Below are 22,002 nucleotides of genomic sequence, written 5' to 3'. Positions count from 1 at the left end.
GGTACATGATGCCATGCCAAGAGCAGAAAACATAACGGTACATGATGCCATGCCAAGAGCAGAAAACATAACGCATTCTAGATGAGAATAGAGGACCATTGTGCGAAACGATAGTTTCTGGGACCCCTACAATGGCGAATACTGTGGTGTCACCGCCAGACACCACATTTGCTAGGTGGTAGCCTTTAAATCGGCCGCGGTCCGTTGGTATACGTCGGACCCGCGTGTCGCCACTATCAGTGATTGCAGACCGAGGACCGCCACACGGCAGGTCTAGAGAGACTCCCTAGCACTCGCCCCAGTTGTACAGCCGACTAGCGATGGTTCACAGTCTACATACGCTCTCATTTGCCAAGATGACAGTTTAGCATAGCCTTCAGCTACGTCATTTGCTGCGACCAAGCAAGGCGCCATATTCAGTTACTATTCTGAACTGATAATATTGTGAATCATGTACCGTCAAGAGCGACGTTCATCATTAACGGATTAAAGTTAAGTATCAAACTAAATATGTCCGCTTTCTGAATTCTAATTCCTTGTCATGTTCCAGACCTCTCGTCAGTATAGTTCTTCCCTCCTCACGCCAGCCTGCGTGAGCTGGAACGCGTGCATTTCGGCCTCCTGTAGTAACACGGTGTTGGCTCTTCAGACAACACAACAAATACTATATGTAAGGCACTTGTTATTCCCTTTGCTGTAGTATCCGACATTTAAATAAAACTTGGGGGATTGCCGACTAGGTTCACGCTCTGTCCTCTCTATAGCCTGCATGAATACTGTCCAGTAAGTGTGGCACCTGGCTTTATATATGTTGTCCCTCAGTAATCAGCGTGGGCGTATGACACGTAGACCTGACAATTGTCATTATCTGCTGTCAGCATCAGTGCCCCCTGCACCATGTGGATTGTATTATTTAGAACAAAGTATGGGAAGGGTTCTGGAAAGGAATGAGCTGCGAGGGATTCTAGCCAAACTTGACGAATATTTCTCATAATTCCCTTTACAAGAGTGCCTTCAACTGTGTCCTTTGCAATTACAGCTCCTGTGAGGGGAAAGTCTTGTCTGTGGTTTTGTAGTGCATCATAGATTTGGGAGTACAGTGTTTCCTGCCCGTCAAATATGGGTTCTGGCCTCATAAGTTGTCTGGACAGACATGAGCATGTTGTGCTGTCAGCCAGTAATGAGCTGTACAAGTACACTCCTGGAAATTGAAATAAGAACACCGTGAATTCATTGTCCCAGGAAGGGGAAACTTTATTGACACATTCCTGGGGTCAGACACATCACATGATCACACTGACAGAACCACAGGCACATAGACACAGGCAACAGAGCATGCACAATGTCGGCACTAGTACAGTGTATATCCACCTTTCGCAGCAATGCAGGCTGCTATTCTCCCATGGAGACGATCGTAGAGATGCTGGATGTAGTCCTGTGGAACGGCTTGCCATGCCATTTCCACCTGGCGCCTCAGTTGGACCAGCGTTCGTGCTGGACGTGCAGACCGCGTGAGACGACGCTTCATCCAGTCCCAAACATGCTCAATGGGGGACAGATCCGGAGATCTTGCTGGCCAGGGTAGTTGACTTACAACTTCTAGAGCACGTTGGGTGGCACGGGATACATGCGGACGTGCATTGTCCTGTTGGAACAGCAAGTTCCCTAGCCGGTCTAGGAATGGTAGAACGATGGGTTCGATGACGGTTTGGATGTACCGTGCACTATTCAGTGTCCCCTCGACGATCACCAGTGGTGTACGGCCAGTGTAGGAGATCGCTCCCCACACCATGATGCCGTGTGTTGGCCCTGTGTGCCTCGGTCGTATGCAGTCCTGATTGTGGCGCTCACCTGCACGGCGCCAAACACGCATACGACCATCATTGGCACCAAGGCAGAAGCGACTCTCATCGCTGAAGACGACACGTTTCCATTCGTCCCTCCATTCACGCCTGTCGCGACACCACTGGAGGCGGGCTGCACGATGTTGGGGCGTGAGCGGAAGACGGCCTAACGGTGCGCGGGACCGTAGCCCAGCTTCATGGAGACGGTTGCGAATGGTCCTCGCCGATACCCCAGGAGCAACAGTGTCCCTAATTTGCTGGGAAGTGGCGGTGCGGTCCCCTACGGCACTGCGTAGGATCCTACGGTCTTGGCGTGCATCCGTGCGTCGCTGCGGTCCGGTCCCAGGTCGACGGGCACTTGCACCTTCCGCCGACCACTGGCGACAACATCGATGTACTGTGGAGACCTTGAAACGTCCCCTTTCAACAATTCTACACGACTGTGCTTAACCTGACACACAATATTTTGTTAGCGCAACGCAATCTGACTTTCAAAATTTCCTACAAAAGAATGGCCCTGACTAACATTAAACTATACCTTTCACAAATCACTTACCTCACAAAAATCTTCGCTGCTCAAGCTACTGCAATACAGCGAGCGCCACTGCTGCCAGCTAAATAAAAGATTCAAACTATGGAAGGCACTAACTACTGATAGGGATAGTTAGCAAATGAAAGATATTAATAGAGAACAAACAATGTATTTACCTTGATATCATCATATATAAATATATCAGTTCATGAAAAATTACAAAACTCCGCCATCTCTCTCCCCACATCCACCACTGCTGGCGGCTCACCTCCAACTGCGCAACGCTACGCGCTGTTCACATCCAGCTGCCGCTGCCCAACACTACAATGGCGAGTATTACAACAATGCAAAGCAGCCACAGACTGCACACAGCACAGCCAGTGATTTTCATATTGAGCGCTACGTAACGTTGCCAATAAGAAAACATAAACAGCCTACTTACATAGAGAAAACATAAACAGCCTACTTACAACCTCACGCCCCACGTGTTGAGCAATTCGGCGGTACGTCTACCCGCCCTCCCGCATGCCCACTATACGCCCTCGCTCAAAGTCCGTCAACTGCACATACGGTTCACGTCCACGCTGTCGCGGCATGCTACCAGTGTTAAAGACTGCGATGGAGCTCCGTATGCCACGGCAAACTGGCTGACATTGACGGCGGCGATGCACAAATGCTGCGCAACTAGCGCCATTCGACGGCCAACACCGCGGTTCCTGGTGTGTCCGCTGTGCCGTGCGTGTGATCATTGCTTGTACAACCCTCTCGCAGTGTCCGGAGCAAGTATGGTGGGTCTGACACACCGGTGTCAATGTGTTCTTTTTTCCATTTCCAGGAGTGTATAATTAATTAGGAAGACGGCCCAGCATTGGAGACGTTGGGCCATTTTTTCAGTATGTCGGCTCTTAGGTCTGAACAAGGAAATCTATGGTTTATGGATGATAATGAGGTGAAATTCTCTACGTAAAGAAATGAATGGAGTTTCTAATTGCCACATATGATACGAAGGGCTTCTTTTTCGATTTAAAAATACATTTTTGTGATGAAGTTAGCATTTCATACAAGTAAGCAATGGGTTATTTATATTCCTCAGAGCTTTTGTGAAGAAGGAAGGCCCTGAGTTCATGCAGATAGGCCTTAAAGGTTAGGGAAAGACTTTTTGATGGGTCGTCGCCACACAAGGGGTTGCCTTTAGTTACTGCTTTAATCATTTGAAAAGCCTCCTTACTCTGGTATGACCGTTCACACTTTTCACCTTTCCAACGTAAATTATTAAGTGTTCTGGCGATCTGGGCGACATTTGACATGAATTTGGCATGGTAAGTTGAAGGCACTTTAATTTTTTCTCTAGCTTTCTGATGTTGCTCAGTTGCTTGCTGTTCTTTAAGCTGAATATTGGCTTAAGTACTCCAACTCCTCTAGAAGGAATTTATACTTTTGTAGACTGCACTTTAGTCCACTCTGTTGTACTGTTTCGACAGAAGACATAAGTTTGCAAGATCTTGCCCTCATTGCTCAAATAGATTACTCTACATCTACATCCACGTGATTACTCTGCTATTGACAATAGAGTGATGGCAGAGGGTTCAGTGAGCCACCTTCAAGATGTCTCTCTACCGTTCCATTCTCGAACGGCACTCGGGGAAAACGAACACTTAAATTTTTCTGTGTTAGCCTTGACTTCTCTTATTTTATCGTGATGATCATTTCTCCCTATGTAGGTGGGTGTCAACGGAATGTTATCGCAATTGGAGGAGAAAACTGGTGATTGAAGTTTCATGAGGAGATCCCGTCGCACCGAAAAACGCCTTTGTTTTAATAATTGCCACTCCAGTTCATGTGTCTTGTCTGTGGCACTATATTCCCTATTTTGCGACAATACAAACCGAGCGGTCTTTCATTGTACTTTTTCGATGTCATCCGTCAGTCCTACCTGATGCGGATCCCACACCGCACAGTAATACTTCAGAATATGGCGGACAAGCGTGGTGTAAGCAGTCTCTTTAGTAGGGATTGGAGCTCTGGTTCTTTCCCAACACAGCTACACTCTAATCGGAATCTTTTTAACCAGCTGCTTCAGAAATCATTGGAAAATTGCTGATGCACCTGGAATCGCGAATGGCAATGTGTTAGACAGGGCGATTCCATGAGGTCGCAGACTTTCGGGGATGACGAAGGAAGGGTAGATGTCTGCATTTGGGTTTAAAGGGCCCTAGTCCGTAAACAACCTAGTCGAAAATCATAAGCGAAAATCAACTTCCGCCTTAGTCTCACGCAGCGTTGAAACTAAGGGCCCCACCTTCCGAACCCTAATCATGACAGACAATATTTGAGAAGATATATTTATTGATACACCACTAACGTTAAATTAATACCTAATGTGAAAGGTCTGAAGCTGAAATGTCTGAAATGAGAAAACTGTTGGTTTTAAACAAAAATAGCAGTCAGTACAATGGAAAGGCTGCCATAGTTGCAAATTTCACTTAATTTAAATTTCCTTGATGACTAATTTCGGGAAGGGACCTATTGACAAATCATTCAGACAGTCAAATTTGTACATATGAAAATACAAGAACCATGTCAAAAATATATTAAGCGCAAAACAACAGTTACAACGTGTACAGATAACTCTGAAAGTAAATATAAATTAGTGAAATTTGCAACTTTGGCTGGTTTTCCGTTGTAATGATTAACAGAACTTTCTGACCCGCAATTAATCAAGCATGCTGGAAGTTCGTAAACATCTCCCTCGAAAGCGAAAATGCAGTATACAAATTTTAAAATTGCGTATACACTATAATCATAGCCTACAAGAAAAACATCTGTTCACATTCAAAAAATATGTAGTTTCTTTCATATCAAATGAAAGCTTAGAAATTACACTTCGAAGTAATAATATAATTAATGTTTTCTTAACAAGAGCTGATGAAGGAAGAAATATCTACAAAGGAGCAAATGTGATACGTAACTACACGAAATGCAACATTAGCGACTATCCTCTTTGAAGACAAATAACATTCACACTGAAAAAATATGAGTGATTGTTGTTCCCGGCTTTAGTCTACTGAAGTCCACTGTCTTTGGCTCATTCCGAATGAGTATTTGATCTTGGAAGAAGTGCTCTAGTGTTATTAAATAAACAGAATAAACCCTTATGAGGTTGAAGTAACAAAAGAGGTAGAGAAGAACCAACAAAGAGTGTAGCGTTTCGATACAGGATCGTTAGTCGCCACGAGATCGTTACGGAGATGCTCAACAAACTCTAGTGGCAGAGGCTACTAGAGGTTCCGCGCATCATGGAAAGGTTTATTTAATTTCTGAAAGAGTACGTTCCAGAAAAAGTCGTATAATATACAACTCTCCCCAATTTACCTGTCGCGAAATGATCAGAACGAGAAAAATCGAGGAATTAGAGCTAAACAGAGGCTTACCGACAATCATTTCTCCTCGCGCCATTCGTGAAATGAACAGGGGAGGAGGGATCAGTTAGTGGGACCAGAAGTAGGTCCACCCTCCACCACACACCGTCAGTTGATTTGCAAAGTACAGATGAGATGAAGCTTCCTCACGCAGGTCACAGTTCTTTCCAGCACTATGAAAAGGCATCACCTAAAGGACCCTTCAACACAATGAGAACGAGCTCGTCACGAAAACAACTAAGCTGCTTTGAAATCAGTCTTTAAGGCATAAGGGAGTGCATACGGTACCGCATGTTGCCTTCTTGTGAATCCTAAAATACTCCAGCAAGCGCAGCGTTTTAGCTATTATCGCTAACGTTAAGAGGATTGAGACGGGTATTTGATTCCACGATAATTGGGAAAAGGCTTCGTAGCTAACTTGACAAAAATACTTCGAAGAAGTCAATTAAGGAAATGGGTATGGCGCACTAGAACTGCTTTTTTCAGCCATCGTTTGATGCGCCGTACAACAGCGAGCTCACTTTTATGGAAGGCAGAACGACGTGAAAAAAGAATGAAGCCGACGCTCCATAACAGAGTGGCATGTTTTGGACTTTCTAAAGAGGAAGTGGTAACTGCCATAGTATTACCTCACTGTGATCAGCCACGCAATGCTACAAATTGATTAAGTGAGGGGTTTTGCGATATCACAGGAAATGACTTGTACAAGTGTATGAGATTTCTGTTTTTGTAGTGAATAAGAACTCTGTACCCCAGATTCCAGTGGGGCAGCCCCCCCCCCCCCCCCATTCCCAACACGCTCTGAGGACGCCAACGAAAATTCTTTCCGGGAGATCCTCTTCAGCCTCGAAAGGCTTCTCATACACAATGCTTTTCACGTGATCCCACAAGGAGAATTCAAGTGCGGTCAGATCAGGCGAACATGCCGGCCATGAAAGAGGACCTCCTCTATGTATTCAATTTTCAGGGGATGTCTGAGCCAGGTGTTTACGAACCATCAGTTCAAAGTGGGGTGAGGCCCCCTCATACTGGAACCACATCCGTTGACGAATAACAAGTGAGATACCTTTCAGTAACCTGGGTAATATGGTTGTGATAGACGCTGTTTACACTGGTGCCTTTAAGCGGGGAGGAAGAAGAAATGAACCTACTACGTATTCTTTGATTATGCTTGCCCACCTATTTAGCATTCCGTCTCTGGTGAAACACAGGAAAGTGAGGATCGACTATAAGGAGCTGCATGAACCTTTGGCCGAACGGGAGCACGAGATTCAAAGTCAGCAAGAGTCAAAGCACGCACTTTCTGTGGATGGTAGAGGTGCAGCTGCATTTCCCCAAACAATACTCTGCGAAACATTCATGCCACTTGCAACTGATCGAATGCTGACTGCAGGTACCTCATCCAGTCGAGCAAGCACTGCATCTTTTGAGTTTCCATGTTGCTTTCATTTGCTTGTATTGTATTGTATTGTATGTTAACCGGGGGCCTAGAAACGACCAAGAGGCTCCGTCCACGCCGCAGCCGCAGTGGTCCACAACGCCACGACGACTACCCCAGTCCACTTCACCCCTGCGCAGCCCCACACCGAACCACTCGTTCAGGGTTATTGTGCGGATCGGCCCCTGGTGGACCCCTCGAGGGAACGTCTCACACCAGACGAGTGTAACCCCTGTGTTTGCATGGTAAGGTAATGGCGGTGTACGCATACGTGGAGAACTTATTTGCGCAGCAATCGCCGACATAGTGTAGGTGAGGCGGAATAAAGGGAACCAGCCTGCACTCGCCGAGGCAGATGGAAAACCGCCTAAAAATCATCCACAGACTGGCAGGCTCACCGGACCTCGACCCAAGTCCACCGGACGGATTCGTGCTGGGGACCAAGCGCTCCTTCCCATTTCGGAAAGCCATGTGTTAGAGCGCACGGCTAACCGCGCGAGCTTTCATTCGCTTACTCATATACGAAAATAATGTCTATAAGTTCCGTCAATGGGTGAAACTCCATTTGGCTAGGGCTGCTCGATGTTAGTACCTCAAGTTGTAAACACAGATTGCAGTCTGTTACAGTACAGACATTGTACACTAGGACTCCTGTTATCAGTACGCCATCTGTACTGGATCACTAACCTCTACATATAAGTCCTCGTCGAGATTAACTACCATATAATCTGAGCAACGAAGGTTCCAGTGCATGTGTTCCACTGTCAGAGGTATTTTGAGCGATTTTTTTTCTATGACTTCCTCCTCAGTCGTCTGTGAACCAAGGATCCTTACCTCAAACTGATACATTTACCCTTCTCCATCATCCATGAAAGTTCGTAACAGCATCACGGAATCACCCTGTACAGCATTCACTGTGGTATGTGAGAACGAGTATGAAACATACTCTCCATACACCTAAAGAACATTGGTCGCTAATGCGATACAGTAAACAAAATGGAAATACGTAGCTGCCAAAGATGACTTTCACTTGTCCTACTATTGTGTCAAACTTTCAAATATGAAATAAAATCAACTGTTGTTTTACGTTCCTGTTGTTTGCCAACGCCCAAGATGGCAGCATAAACAGTCTCATTATTTTATGTTGTATGGTGTAAGGCACAATGCATCCTTAAACTAATTATTTCCCACATCTAAATTGCTCTTGTAAAGTATTGCAACGATATATCCAAGTCTAAAACAAGTAAGGGATGCTGTCATTTTAATCGATGAAATGTTATTGGCGGTTCATAAAACGAACTTTCGTCAGCTGTAATATTTCATCTTAACAAGCACTGTTTCACGGGGTGGGGAGAGGGGGGAGGGAGAGCGAAGACAATGCATCATGTTGAAACGGATTCTTAATTGTTTTAAAAGACGTACTGAAATGTGTGACGTTCCATCTCCGACAATAATAACATTCTGATTGAAAACAAATAAAAACAGAACTAAATTACTCTTCCTACAAGTCATAAACAAATCAATTTTTAAGTATCTGACTGCGAGTTTAAATATGTTTCCTGACAACTGTTCTGCAATCCTCCTATACGCAACAGACAACTTGTCTTGCGGCTACAGCTACGTGATCAGCAAAATGCTAAAATATTTCAAAAGCAATACTGCTATCCATGCAGAGTGCAATGCATGGACATAATAACTGCAACAACTACTGCCATATTTTTATATATAGAAATTGAATGTTGAGGAGTGGTTTGGTCAACTACCCTTAAGCGGTGTAAAAAAAATTAAAAAAAGCAATAAAGACTATAACCTACTATATTTGCAATATATTATTTAAGCACTGACAAACTTTACACAGATTTTTAATTGTTCCGCAATGTCTACACTCAATAAACACGTCCTGGCCACAAGAAAGACACGAATATTACTCTCAATGTTCCATTAAGTTTCAGGTGTGCAGCCGAAAGAAATCTCCTTCTTCTTCTAATATTTGGGCTGTAAAACGTTCAGCCATCTTCAGAGTGAGCCGCAAGACTGCCGCTCCAGAGCTTGCTTCGTCCCTTTATAGTGTTGCACCGCGCGACTGCGCATGCGGCCACAGATGCAAATGCGCCAGAGACGTTGGTCGGCGGCAAAGACGTGCATAATGCGCGACTTGTATCTATGACTCCGCAGTTGATCTTTGTTGGCATATCGATATATCATTGTGAACTGCACTGTGACGACGTCTTTGCGAGTTTATTACAGCAAGTGCCGGATTTCAGGATTTATCAAGATTGAAACCACTGTCTCTTTTAATTAAGTTCGTCGTCAAGCGAATTTCAATTGCCTCCTTTACTATCGAGTCCCAAAAGGACGATGTAGTTGCCAAAATTTCGACGTTGTCATACAACATACTGTGACCATTATCAATACAGTGCTCTGCCACGGCCGACTTGTTAGGTTGTAAAAGTCGTGTGTACCTCTGGTGTACTGTACATCTTTCTTGGACAGTACGAGTTGTTTGTCCGATGTAAGAGAAGCCACATTCACATGGAATTTTGTAAACTGCAGATTTTCGGAGCAGCAAATCATCTTTGACGGAGCCCACGAGTGCAGCTTTCTTAGGTGGAGGACGAAAAATCACTATTATTTTGTGTCTGCTGAGAATGCGTCCTATTTTTGATGAGAGGCTACCCACATATGGCAGGAAGGCCATCGATTTAAAGGTTTCTTCATCATCTTCTGCTTTCTTTGTGGCCTCTTTCGGTTTCATTTTCAGTGCCCTCTGTATTTGTTGTGGAGAGTACCCATTGTCTTCAAAAACTCTTTGTAAGTGGGAAAGTTCATCTTGCAGACTGCTTTCGTCAGAAATAATATGCGCTCTGTGAGTCAAAGTTCGGAGAACACTCATTGTCTGGGCAGGATGGTGGCAGCTATTTGCACGTAAATACAGATCGGTGTGTGTCGGCTTCTTATACACTTCATGTCCCAAAGTGCCATCCTCTCTGCGCCGAACCAAAACATCCAAGAATGGAAGGCATCCCTCCTTTTCAATTTCCATTGTGAACTTTATTTGATCGTGGAGGGAGTTCAGATGTCTTAAGAAGTCTTGCAAGTTGTCTTCACCATAGGGCCAAACTACAAAGGTGTCATCAAAATATTGTACTATTTGGGCAGCAAAATAACTGGTCTACATCCACATCTACATACATACCCTGCAGGCCACCTCACGGTGGGTGGCAGAGGTACGCTGTACCACTACTAGTCATTTCCTTTCCTGTTGACCGGGGGAGGTGGCGCAGTGGTTAGCATACTGGTCTCGCATTCGGGAGGACGACGGTTCAATCCCGCGTTCGGCCATCCTGATTTAGGTCTTCCGTGATTTCTCTAAATTGCTTCAGGCAAATCCTTTGGAAGTGCACGGCCGACTTACTTTCCCATCCATCCCTAATCAGATGAGACCGATAACCTCGCTTGTTGCTCTCTTCCACCAAATCAACCCAATCTCTTTCCTGTTCCACTCGCAGATAGAGCGGGAGAATAACTACCGTCTATATGCCTCCATATGAGCCCTAATAGTGTCAAATGAAATGGTCTGCAGTGAACTGGAGCCCTTTACAAACAATATGCGGGAGAAAAGGGTCCCTTGTTTGGTCACATTACGAGGACACCAGAAACCAGATAATCAAGAAAGCTATGGAGAAACTATGGAACATGAAGCAACAAGTAGGATGGATAAAGAAAATCAGAGAGTATATAAAAGAGCTAGAATTAATCTTGGGCCATTTGCAAAACAAGAAAGGACATTTAAAGAAACTATAAATCATGAAAATAAGGTTTAAACCAAAAACTAAAAAAGACATGCAAAAAAAGGATATTTGCAGATGAGGAATGACAAAATGTTTATATAACTCACCGACAAGATCCAATTGGACCGTAAAAGTAGAAGAAGAAGAATTACTCAACTACCCTGTCCCAGACACGTGGTGTTTTCTCCACTATACAGATCTCGCCGTAACTGATTTCATGATTATTTTCGAGACAGTAATCGGCGCAGACGGAAGGAAGACAATAAATAACTGGTTATCTGCTTTATGCTGGCCCGGTTTTTGGAATCATGGGTAGACTTCGACGGAAAAATGGAATTCAATGTACTTCGACCCCATCAACAAAGGTTAAAGGTTTTCTTTGTAATACTGAAGACGATTTTGGTCTCGGAAAGCCGAGTTTGAAACGCAGTGCATGTGAATGTGGCATGCCCTTCCTGGGGAAGGCTGTTAGAACAGTCGAGGAGAGATGCAAGGAACATCAGTGATACCCCTGACTAAAACCACCAAGCAGTCAGTTATCGCCCAGCAGTGTGACACTTCCCCTTTGAATGTAAAGAAAGACTGTGCTGGTAAACTTCTACATTATTGATACAGAAACAGCTGAGTAAAACTGCACGTACTCAGACCGTTTTCTCTTTACTTATTATGATCATTTCTAAACTGACACACAATATTTTAGCGCAACGCAATCTGACTTTTAATAATCCCTACAAACGAATAGCCCTGACTAACAATAACCTACACCCTTCATAAATCACTTACTTCACAGAAATCTTCGGTACTTGAACTACTACAATACAACGAGCACCAATACTGTCAGCTAAATAAAAGATTCCAACTACTTTTTTTTGCCATTTTGTTCGTTATAGATCGTTGTGTTTGGTCGTTGCGGACATCGCAAGACATCCCGTTCAAGTTCGGTGGTTGATCCTTCCACTCAGTTTTTTTATTACAGAGACCAACCGGCTCTCTGACCGAACACGCTGAGCTACCGTGCCGGCTAACTGCTGAAGGCACTAACTACTGATAGGCATAGCTAGTAAATGAAAAAAATTGATAGATAGCAAACAATGTATTTACCTTAATAGTGTTCAGAAGTCATAATACACATATAAATTGTTGACATCTATTTTGGCAAATTTCCTTTTTCTGACGCACACACGTCCAGATCGTCCGCTCATATTAACATCTCAAAACTCTGGCATCTCTCTCTCCACATCCAGCACTGCTGGCGGCTCACCTCCAACAGCCCAACACTAGTGTCTGTTCACATCCAACAGCCCAACACTACACTACCGAATAATCCAACAATGAGTCCAACCAGCCACATACTGCACACAGCGCAGTGAGCGATTTTAATACAGAGTGCTAAGTAGCGTCACCGACATAAAAACCTAAACAGCCTACTTACAACTGCTTCAGGCGTAATCACGTAATGTGATACAATGAGACCAGTATCGTGGTGCAAACGCCAACCTGTGGGGCGACGTGACTGTGCAGTATATCGAATTAAAGATATTGAAAAACCAAGTGAACTGGACGGAGATTTCAATTTAAGCAAGGTATAGCATGTCTTAACGAACGATGAATAAAAAACAATAACGTAAACCTTTTTTAATAAACATTCACAAAACCCTAAGAATCACTGTGTGTTAAAAATATAATTGTATTTTATTTATCAAAAACTATTTCTTGTAATTAATGTAAGCGTCAAAGAAAAACTATACGTTAAAAAAGATGTATCTTAGAATTACATTGTAATAATATCTGAAGTCGCGTTAATTTATCGTGATTAGGAAAAGAAAGCCTTTACGGATTTTGCTTTGTCTTCTATTTACTTTTGATGTTAGTGGTCTTACTGCATCTGTATGAGTAATCAGGTATGTTTAAAACTCTTAAATATTTCAATACATGATTACAGAGTATTGGTTGGAATTATTTAAGTGCTGTTAATACCCATTCATGTCAAATTCATTAAGAGTTTTCGGCATTTGGTATTTTTAGTTGTTCGAGCATCATCGCTGAACGACCTGCAGCCGCCCCATTACGCGGCAAATAATAATTTAAACTAACCGTGCAAAATGCGCACGACCTGCAACAATTTAAATTGTTTCATTTTCAGAACAGCAGATAAGCTGGGCAGTACAGTTTCTAAACATTTTCTTAGTGAATTTTGACTTAAAGCCCAACTTGAGACTTGGCGTGGTGTACTGTAGGCACTTTTAATATTTTTGTGAACAGTTTTAAAGAGTTCTACTACGTAACGTCAATGAAAGCATTAACTAGTATAACAGTAAAGTATTTCTCCCGCAGTCAGTACTACTCAGAGATGATGAATAAGTTCTACGCAGGCGAAACTACGCATTGGACCAACTTCCTTGTACAATAAAGCGTCAAACTGGTATACCATGCGATTTCAAATGCATTCATATGTGAAGAGGCAGAATACGGCGCAGCAGTCGGCATTTTCTATATAAGACAACAAGTATCTGGCGCAGTTAGATCGGTTACTGCTGCTACTGTCACAGGTTATCAAAATTTAAGTGAGTCTGGAAGTGGTGTTATTGTCGGCGCACGAGCGATGGGACACAACATCTCCGAGGTAGTGATGAAGTGGGTATTTTCCCGTACGACCATTTCACGAGTGTACTGTGAATATCAGGAATCCGGTAAAACATCAAATTTGCGGCCACAAAAAGATCTACAAGCAAGAAACCAACGACGACTGAAGAGAATCGCTCAACGTGACGGAAGTGGAACGCTTCCGCAAATTGCTGCAGATTTCAATGCTGGGCCATCAACCAGTGTCAGGGTGCGAAACATCATAGATACGGGCTTCCGGAGCCGAAGGCCCACTTCTGTACCCTTGTGCACTATACATAGCTTTACGTGTCGCATGAGCATGTCAACATCGACGTTGGACTGTTGGTGACTGGAAACATGATGTCTGGTCGGACGAGTCTCGTTTCAGCTTGTGTCGAGCGGATGAACGTGTACGGGTATGGAGACCGCCTCATGAATCCATGGACCCTGCATGTAAGCAAGGGACTGTTTAAGCTGGTGGAGGCTCTGTAATTGTGTGGGGCGTGCGCTGTTGGAGTGATATGGGACCTCTCTTACCTCTAGATACGACTCTGATAGGTGACAGGGTACGTAAGCATCTTGTCTGATTGCCTGCATTCATTCATGTCAATTGCTCATTCCGACGGACTTGGATAATTCCACCAGAACAATGCCACGCCCCACAGGTTCGAATTGCTACAGAGTGGCTCCAGAAACGCTCTTCTGAACTTAAGCACTGCCGCTGGCCACGAGACCCCCCCCCCCCCCTCCACAGACGTGAACATTATTGAGCATATCTCGGATGCCTTGCAACGTGCTGTTCGGAAGAGATCTAAACGTCCCCGTACTCTTACGGATTTATGGACAGCCCTGCAGGATTCATGGTGTTAGTTCCCTACAGCACTTCTTGAGACATTAGTCGAGTCCATGCCACGTCGTATTGCGGCACTTCTACATGCTCGCGGGGGCCCTACAAATGTTAGGCAGATGTACCAGTTTCTTTGGCCGTTCAGTGTATATTGTAATATGTAATGTTGTAAATTCAATATAATTGAGATTAACCGACCAAAAATAGACAGAGATTATTTCATTTGTTTTTTAAAGACAATATGCAACAATAATTAACAGTTTTCAAAACTCATTTTATAAGAAAAATAATATTTAAGGGGAGAGACGGCGTAATGGTTCGGGGTTTGGTGTTTAATTTATTAAGATCTCTCTAGCCATCATAACCCGCAAATTAATAATAAACTTTGGCTTTACGCGGACAATGTCGTTATCCATAACGAAGTACTGTCTGAGAGAAGCTACAGAAATATCAGTCAGATTTTTGTAAGATTTCAAAGTGTTGCTGTATTGTCAACTTGCTTTAAATCCTCGGCAATAAAAATTGTGCACTTCAAAAAATTAAAATACTTACTACCCCTTAACTGTAGTATCAATGAGTTACATTTACAATCGATCAGTTCATACGAATACCTGGATGGAAGAATTTTCCGGGATATGCAGCGGAGCGATGACAGAAGCTTAGGTCTATGTAAGACGTGTGGCAGACTGCGGTTCATTGGTAGAATTCTAGGGAAATACAATCGGTCTGCAAAGGGGACTTCATACAAAACACTGGTGTGAAACATCCTAGAATATCGCTCAAGCGTACAAGACATAGGATATTGAACGGATGCAAATAAGGGCACCACGGATGTTCACAAATTTGCATGACCTATGAGAGAATGTTACGAAAATGCAGATAGAATTGAACTGTCAGATTTCTGAAGATAGACGCAAAATACCCCTTGTAAGCCCACTTAGAAAATTTTAGGACCAACATTAACTGTTGAATCTAGGAATATTTTACAACTCTCTATCCATCGGTCCCACAGGGACGGCGAAGACAATATTGGGCTAATGACAATGCGCACAGAGGCGTTGCAGCAATCAATCTTCCCCAGCTCCTTACGTGAATGGAGCGGGAGAAAGCGCTAGTAATCGATAGAATGAGACTTTCCCTCTGTCACGCACTTGATAGTAGTGTGCAGAACATAGACACACAATGACGGGCAAAAAATCGCAACACCAAGAAGTTGGTAGGCGTGTATCTACATCTGAAAGACGATTTGTGTTCAAACTTCGCGCCAGTTGCACAAGAGTGACGCTGGTAGCGCCAATATGAGGACACAAAAAATGGCTCTGAGCACTATGCGACTTAACTTCTGAGGTCATCAGTCGCCTAGAACTTAGAACTAATTAAACCTAACTAACCTAAGGACATCACACACATCCATGCCCGAGGCAGGATTCGAACCTGCCACCGCAGCTGTCGCTCGGTTCCAGACTGTAGCGCCTAGAACCGCACGACCACTCCGGCCGGCTGTATGAGGGCACAAATCAGGTTTGCTGTAAACACGCGCTGTAATGGTCGTGAGCGTTAGTTACCTTCGAGACTGGAAATGGTGAGCTGGTGTTAGTCAAGAACACCTTTTAGGCGTAAAGGTGCCATTATCAGCACCTCAGGGAGTTTGAGCGGGGTAGTGTAATAGAGCTATGCGAAGCTGGGTGTTCCTTCTGCGATAGTGCAGAAAGACTTGGCAGGAATGTAGCCATTGTATAGGATTGCTAGCAGTGTCGTCACGAGAATGAATGGTCGCAAGAATACCGGGCTCCGGACGGCACGTGGCGCTACTGCGAGGAAAGGCTGCCGTATTCGGCGTATGGCTCTGGCGCACCGTACTGCAACAGCAATTTGCGCACCAAACGATACAACAATGATACAGCGAACTGCTACAAATCGGTTTTTTCAAGGACAGCTTCGATCTGGACACCATGTAGCGTGCATTCTACTTACCCCATTCTACTTACTCATTATGGGGCAGGTGGAGCTGTGTTGTGTGTTCTGATGAAAGCCGGTTCTGCCTCGGTGCCATTGATGGCCGTGTGTTAGGTAGACGGAGAGTAGTTGAGCGCCTGCAACCAACCCGTCTGTGTGCTGTGCGTACTGGACCTACTCTTGCAATAATGCTCTGCAATGTGATTTCGTTGCGGCGGAGGTTCGAGTCCTCTCTCGGGCACGGGTGTGTGTGTTTGTCCTTAGGATAATTTAGGTTAAGTAGTGTGTAAGCCTAGGGACTGATGACCTTAGCAGTTAAGTCCCATAGGATTTCGCACACATTTTAACATTTTGTGTAGCAGCAGGAGCACTCTCGTGGTTATCCCACGCACCCTGACAGCAACTTCGTGCGTTAGTCTGGTTGATATGACCTGTTGTGCTGCCATTGATGAACAGCATTCCAGGGGCTATTTTTCAGAAGGTTTAAGCTCCCCACACACTGTTTTTGTAACTCGACATGCTCTACAGAATGTCGACACGATGATTTGGCCTGCTCGATCACCAGATCTGTCTCCAATCGATCACAAATGGGACATCATCAGACAACAGTTCCAACGTCATCCACAAACAGCATTAACCATTCCTGTATTGACCGAACATTACATGCACCTTTGCATTCTCGCAGTCAACATTCAGCACTAGACCGGTCAGTAACGTATCAACATTTCAGATTTGCAATGGCTAATCTAGCGCTTACAGTGACCTGTGACTTGTAGTGTTAATCACTTACATACGTCAGCTAGACAAATGTATTCCCGAAATGTTATCACTCCCGTCGGTGTGCAGTAGAACCTCGCTACTCCGACCTCGGATGGTCCGAGTCCCGGTTTAGTCCGGCTCTGCTATTTCCGGAGCTGTTTACGCGAACGAGCCGCAGTTGCGGACTTGTCGATGACTCATCGTCTACAGTAACGGTTAAAATGGCTCTAAGCACTATGGGACTTAAGTCCTCTAGACCTAGAACTACTTAAACCTAACTAACCTAAGGACATCAACACATCCATGCCCGAGGCAGGATTCGAACCTGCGACGTAGCAACAGCGAGGTTCCGGACTGATGCGCCTAGAAACACTCGGCCACAGCAGCCGGCCAATCCCGGTTAGTAGGCTGTTGACAGTAGGTAGGTGTGATAATTTTCAGTATGAAGTAGCTTGTTCCTAATTCTCCACCCATTCGTTCTGTAAATTAGTGAGTGTCTTCTTACTTATTAAAATGTGTGAAACTAAATTATAGCAACAACTAAACGTAAACATATGATATTGTCTTAACAACCGCACATAGAGGCCAGGGATGTAAGTGAGTGGATCAATACAAGTGATGATGACTGCACAACGGAAGCAGAATTAACTGACGACCAAATCTCTCTGTGTGGCTCGAACAACCGATGAGTGGGATAAATACACTCCTGGAAATGGAAAAAAGAACACATTGACACCGGTGTGTCAGACCCACCATACTTGCTCCGGACACTGCGAGAGGGCTGTACAAGCAATGATCACACGCACGGCACAGCGGACACACCAGGAACCGCGGTGTTGGCCGTCGAATGGCGCTAGCTGCGCAGCATTTGTGCACCGCCGCCGTAAGTTTCAGCCAGTTTGCCGTGGCATACGGAGCTCCATCGCAGTCTTTAACACTGGTAGCATGCCGCGACAGCGTGGACGTGAACCGTATGTGCAGTTGACGGACTTTGAGCGAGGTCGTATAGTGGGCATGCGTGAGGCCGGGTGGACGTACCGCCGAATTGCTCAACACGTGGGGCGTGAGGTCTCCACAGTACATCGATGTTGTCGCCAGTGGTCGGCGGAAGGTGCACGTGCCCGTCGACCTGGGACCGGACCGCAGCGACGCACGGATGCACGCCAAGACCGTAGGATCCTACGCAGTGCCGTAGGGGACCGCACCGCCACTTCCCAGCAAATTAGGGACACTGTTGCTCCTGGGGTATCGGCGAGGACCATTCGCAACCGTCTCCATGAAGCTGGGCTACGGTCCCGCACACCGTTAGGCCGTATTCCGCTCACGCCACAACATCGTGCAGCCTGCCTCCAGTGGTGTCGCGACAGGCGTGAATGGAGGGACGAATGGAGACGTGTCGTCATCAGCGATGAGAGTCGCTTCTGCCTTGGTGCCAATGATGGTCGTATGCGTGTTTTGCGCCGTGCAGGTGAGCGCCACAATCAGACTGCATACGACCGAGGCACACAGGGCCAACACCCGGCATCATGGTGTGGGGAGCGATCTCCTACACTGGCCGTACACCACTGGTGATCGTCGAGGGGACACTGAATAGTGCACGGTACATCCAAACCGTCATCGAGCCCATCGTTCTACCATTCCTAGACCGGCAAGGGAACTTGCTGTTCCAACAGGACAATGCACGTCCGCATGTATCCCGTGCCACCCAACGTGCTCTAGAAGGTGTAAGTCAACTACCCTGGCCAGCAAGATCTCCGGATCTGTCCCCCATTGAGCATGTTTGGGACTGGATGAAGCGTCGTCTCACGCGGTCTGCACGTCCAGCACGAACGCTGGTTCAACTGAGGCGCCAGGTGGAAATGGCATGGCAAGCCGTTCCACAGGACTACATCCAGCATCTCTACGATCGTCTCCATGGGAGAATAGCAGCCTGCATTGCTGCGAAAGGTGGATATACACTGTACTAGTGCCGACATTGTGCATGCTCTGTTGCCTGTGTGTATGTGCCTGTGGTTCTGTCAGTGTGATCATGTGATGTATCTGACCCCAGGAATGTGTCAATAAAGCTTCCCCTTCCTGGGACAATGAATTCACGGTGTTCTTATTTCAATTTCCAGGAGTGTATGATGACGACAACCAAAACAAGGAACCTATGGCTACAGTGTCACATACAGATACTAAAAATGCATTTGATACAGCCAGTCACATCGAACAAAGCTCTATGTCTACTATGATGGCCATTTTGCGGAATAGGAAGTGGTGGAACATCGCGGCAGTATCGGTGTTGTCGTCTTCTGAGCAAAAGAATATTACAGACTTTTTTTGTCCTGCCGAAGAAGAGAACAATTTTACCGTGTGATTTCTCGTGTTTCAAACAGTCAAGAGAGGATATAAAATTTAGACTGGCATCGCAAGGAAAGCTTTTCTGAAGAAGAGAAATTTGTTAACATCGAGTATAGATTTACGTGTCAGGAAGTCGTTTCTGAAAGTATTTGTATGGAGTGTAGCCATGTATGGAAATGAAACGTGGACGATAAATAGTTTGGACAAGAACAGAATGGAAGCTTTCGAAATGTGGTGCTACAGAAGAATGCTGAAGATTAGATGGGTAGATCACATAACTAAAGAGGAGGTATTGAATAGAACTGGAGAGAAATTTGTGGCACAAGTTGACGAGAAGAAGGGATCTGTTGGTAGGGCATATTCCGAGGCATCAAGGGATCACCAATTTAATATTGGAGGGCAGCGTGGAGGGTAAAAATCGTAGAGGGAGATCAAGAGATGAATACACTGAGCAGATTCAGAAGGATGTAGGGTGCAGTAGTTACTTGGAGATGAAGAAGCTTGCACAGGATAGAGTAGCATGGAGAGCTGCATCAAACCAGTCTCTGGACTGAAGACAACAACAATAGTGAAAATCAGTTACGTGTCAGTGCAGTTCTGTAATAAGGTATATACAGTCGTTGAATTTGCACTTATAGTAACAATAACTCACCGTACGATGCTGGCACTACCGTTCATCAGAGTTTCGTGTAAGATTTTTTAGTGTGTCAGTGTTTCCTGTCTTTATGTTACTGTTTTAACATAGAACAATATTTCAGGCAGTATTTCAAGTTGAAAATTAAAGCTTTACTGTGGTGTGTTGTGATTGCACGAGTCAGAGCAAGTGTTACTCTGATAATCCTTTTTTTTGTGTTCTGACCATGCTCCCGGCCCCATACGGGACGGATCAGCGAGGTTCTACTGTAAATGTAGAACTCGCGGATGACTGGCAAGGCCTTCGGGTATATTGTGCACAAAAGGGAAACGACAACTCGGCCGAACGCGTCCCAGTAAATGAGACACTCCGACGACTCAACGATCATTACAAACGGAACACGACGAGTAGGCGTGTGGACGGCGCCGTGCGGTGGCGAGGAATGCGGCGAGGCGGCCTGACCTTGGTGGAGAGCGGCGTCCGCACCAGAAACCTGCCCGCGGTAGCGCCGCAGCGCCGGTGTGCCGTGCAGTGGCGTGGCGTGGCGTGCCGTATGTGGGCGGCGCCGGCCCGGCTCTGCCGCTCTGCTCTGGCCGGACACGTGTGCCGGCCGCTGAACCTGGCGCCGGATGCATGCGGCCCAAACAAGTTAGTCGCCGGAGCCAGCCTCGCTGACAGCTTAGAACTCTTGACCGTAGCAACCAGCACCCTCTGACCTAGTCGTTCTCACCTATTAATAATTATTCACGATACAGGATGACAGCCAAAACAGTTGCAGGATAAAGATTTATTAAAAGTCTTGACCAAGGTTTCGGTATATGTAAATATACCTTCATCAGAAGTAAAAAATCTAAAATTACATCATGCAATGGAGATTAATAAAACAATTGTGCCAAAGGCGTCGTCAGTAATTAAGACATCTTCTCCATTTATACAACATGACTATGGGCACATCTAAGTCCCATAGTGCTCAGAGCCATTTGACTATGGGCACAGCAATGCATTGACCCTGTGCCCATAGTCATGGTGTGCAAATGGGGAAGATGTCTTCATTATTGACGACGCCTTTGGCACAATTGTTTTATTAATCTCCATTGCATGACTTAATTTTAGATTTTTACTTCTGATGAAGGTATATTTATATATACCGAAACTTTGGTGAAGAATTTCAGTAAATCTTTATCCTGCAACTGTTTTGGCTGTCATCCTTTATCGTGAATAATTTCAACAGTTTCTGTTTCAGCCATGTTTAAAATCTTGTTATTATTAATTAATTTTCTATGGGCATACAATTCAAATCTTACTGAATGAAATTTGCGTGTTCTCCATAACTGAGATGACAAAAGTGACGACGTACCTCTTAATATCGTGTGAGACTTCCTTTTGCATGCCGTGCTCCAACAACTCGGCGTAGCATAGACTCAACAAGTCGTACGAAGTACCCTCCAAAAATATTGAGCCAAGCTGTTGGCGAAACCTATTCATAATTCTGAAAGTGTTACAGTACAGGATTTCGTGCATGAACTGACCTCTCGATTATGTCAGATAAATTCATGTCGGGTGACCTGGGTGGCCAAATCATTCGCCCGCATTGTCCAGTATGTTCTTCAAAACCAATTGTCAACATTTGTGGCCTGGTGATACAATGTCATTGTTTGCGAACATGAACTCGGTGAATACCTGCAAATGGTCTCCGAGTAGCTGTACAAAATAGTTTCCAGTCAATGATCGTTTCGCCGGCCGCGGTGGTCTAGCGGTTCTAGGCGCGCAGTCCGGAACCGGGCGGCTGTTACGGTCGCAGGTTCGAATCCTGCCTCGGGCATGGATGTGTGTGA

The 22,002-nt window shown here is 45.1% G+C and overlaps 1 protein-coding gene across 1 annotated transcript in view; it reads right to left on the bottom strand.

Annotated features, from left to right (window-relative positions):
- The window catches only part of LOC124799068, a 109,477-nt gene extending 88,675 nt beyond the window's left edge, over window positions 1-20,802 (bottom strand). The window contains exon 1 of the mRNA XM_047262607.1: window positions 20,563-20,802. Within this exon, the coding sequence (XP_047118563.1) occupies window positions 20,563-20,802 (240 nt within the window). The remainder of the gene's footprint in view (window positions 1-20,562) is intronic.
- Window positions 20,803-22,002: the final 1,200 nt, after the last annotated feature.

The sequence above is a fragment of the Schistocerca piceifrons genome, chromosome 5 (genome assembly GCF_021461385.2).
Source record: "Schistocerca piceifrons isolate TAMUIC-IGC-003096 chromosome 5, iqSchPice1.1, whole genome shotgun sequence".
In the NCBI taxonomy this organism is placed as follows: domain Eukaryota; kingdom Metazoa; phylum Arthropoda; class Insecta; order Orthoptera; family Acrididae; genus Schistocerca; species Schistocerca piceifrons.
Note: the sequence above shows the minus strand (reverse complement) of the source record. Positions and strands in the feature narration are given on the sequence as shown.